At 41.2% G+C, this 2316-nt stretch overlaps 1 protein-coding gene and 1 long non-coding RNA gene across 2 annotated transcripts in view; one reads left to right on the plus strand and one right to left on the minus strand.

The window, feature by feature from the left end:
* The window catches only part of LOC106536070 (uncharacterized), a 5622-nt gene extending 3318 nt beyond the window's left edge, over nt 1-2304 (minus strand). Inside the window, exon 1 of the long non-coding RNA XR_001312516.1 lies at nt 2046-2304. This is a non-coding gene — a long non-coding RNA (uncharacterized LOC106536070). The remainder of the gene's footprint in view (nt 1-2045) is intronic.
* On the plus strand, nt 8-1500 carry LOC106536069 (cysteine-rich and transmembrane domain-containing protein 1; the record flags this gene model as incomplete). Its single annotated transcript, XM_014033240.1, is given in 4 exon segments — nt 8-118; nt 836-905; nt 1059-1102; nt 1380-1500. Coding segments are annotated over 3 exon segments (235 nt in total), but the record flags the coding sequence as incomplete, so codon positions are not given.
* Nucleotides 2305-2316: the final 12 nt, after the last annotated feature.

The following is a 2316-nucleotide window of genomic DNA, read 5'->3' on the forward strand; positions in this document are numbered from 1 at the left end:
GCAGTAATCTGTCCGTCCATCAGTAATCTGTCCGTCCAGCAGTAATCTGTCCGTCCATCAGTAATCTGTCCGTCCATCAGTAATCCATCAGGAAAGCAGAGAAGTTCTTCAGCTGGAGGTGAGTCCTTGTTTTGTTCCAACAGATGGTTTCAGAGCAGGATCATCTCTCTGATGAWAACTTAACAAGCTGATCTGTTGATTGGTTAACAAGCTGCAGCTGATTAAAGTCAGCAGCTGAAAACTGACAAGAAACAAGTCTTTCAAAATAAATGTCAACAAAAAGAGGTCCTCTTACAATCTTTACTGGAGTTTTAAACTTTACATCAACAGGTTCATTTAGACGTTCCTGTTTTACTGATAATTACACAGCTAACTAACAGCTAACAGCTAACTAACAGCTAACAGCTAACTAACAGCTAACAGCTTGTCTGGAAAGCTACTCTGGTTAAAACTTCTGAAAGCTTTGATGAAATCTGTTGATGAGTATGTAAATAAAAACATGTAAACAACAAGCATCATGTCTGTTTGGAACTAAAAGCTACATTTTGTGATGTTTCTGCAGCTGAAGCTGAAGCAGTTTAACTGAAACAAAGAGTTGGTCAGCAGAGTTGACAATCAGCTGGTTGTCCCCTGGTTGAAAACTTCTATTAGATTAGAGCTGGAATGAAGCAGCTGACCAGGCATTAGACCGAGCCCTGACTGTGACTATTCACAGGAAAACTGTTTGTTTTTTTATAAACCCARAGTTTACCATGAGGCTGACAGAAACATGATGATACTCATCATTTAAAGTTGTTGTTCTTAAAGAGAAGTAATAATTATTTCCATCCATCAGATGAGTGAGCAGCCTCCTCCGTATCGTCTGTTCTTCCCTGAAGGAACTGCACCACCAATGTTTCCTTCAGGTTTGTTGAGCAAACATTTGGACATTTGATCTTTTATCTGTTTCTTTAAACATGAACCAATAAATCTGCAGACTTTTTATTCTTTTACATTTAGCACAATATTTCTGTAAAACTCAGAGGAGTTTGATCATGTGACTTCCTGTTTCCTCCCAGCTTTCAGCCCGGCGCCTGCCTTCTTCCCAGGCTCAGCCTATCAGGTACCCACAATGCACTGCTGCAGCTTCCAGTCTGACAGAGGTCACATGACTGCAGCAGCTCAAACCTGCGTTCAGTACATCATAAACAATTAGTTGAACAGAAAACTTTAATCTGAAGAACAACTTTATATATTTTTATTAATAAAACCAGGGTTTGGGAAAAATTACACTCTAAACGATCCAACATATAACAGGAAGATCCAACCCTGCATTATAAAACATGCTAATTAAAATAATAATACAAACTCATTTAAAACAGCTTTTATCRCTTCCTCAGTCCTTCACAGGAGATCAAACCTTCTACCATCCAGGACCTGCAGGTCAGCATGGGACCCCAATGATGCCATCAGGTTACCATGGAGACCAACATAGTGACAAAAACCTACCAAAACACCCAGGTGAAAGCTCCACCCACACAGCTGCTGCAATTTTATCTGTACTGATGATGTCATTGTTTANGTTTACAGTTGGGGGCGGAGCCTAAAACATAGCACAGCCACTAGGGGGCGCTGCTGCTTTGCAGCTTCAACTTCCTTCTTCTAGGCCTGTGTCTAGTTCTTCATGGACTTTAAATGTAATGTTCCACGGWTACAGCTGTTTGATCTTATCAGAGCCCCGCCCACAGTGACTCACCAGCTGCCTTCTGATTGGCTGAAGCTTCTGCAGGTTTCAAGTTGTTGAGGATAAACAGTTACTTTTGTTTGTTTGTAAATAACAGTCAACACTTTGGCACAAAAGAAATGATGTCATGTATAAATTATAATAAAACCTTCTTCCTGAAGTTTATTTGAATGTTTTTTTATTTAAATTTATATGAACATTTCTGATTCAAGCATCATGTGACCAAAACCAGAACGTCAGTTTGGTTTTAAAAAAGAGAGAAATGAAGTGAGGAACAGAGAGGAAGAGGAGGAGGAGGAAGAGGCCATCCCACTGGACTCACTCTGCCCTTCAGCTGCTGTCAGCATCTCATCAGTCCCTCAGTCCGTCCACGATCGCCTCATCTGTCCGTCCATCAGTAATCTGTCCGTCCATCAGTAATCTGTCCGTCCATCAGTAATCTGTCCATCCATCAGTAATCTGTCCGTCCATCAGTAATCTGTCCGTCCAGCAGTAATCTGTCCGTCCATCAGTAATCTGTCCGTCCATCAGTAATCTGTCCGTCCATCAGTAATCTGTCCGTCCATCAGTAATCTGTCCGTCCAGCAGTAATC

The sequence above is a fragment of the Austrofundulus limnaeus genome, unplaced genomic scaffold, assembly GCF_001266775.1.
Source record: "Austrofundulus limnaeus strain Quisiro unplaced genomic scaffold, Austrofundulus_limnaeus-1.0 Scaffold1671, whole genome shotgun sequence".
NCBI lineage: Eukaryota > Metazoa > Chordata > Actinopteri > Cyprinodontiformes > Rivulidae > Austrofundulus > Austrofundulus limnaeus.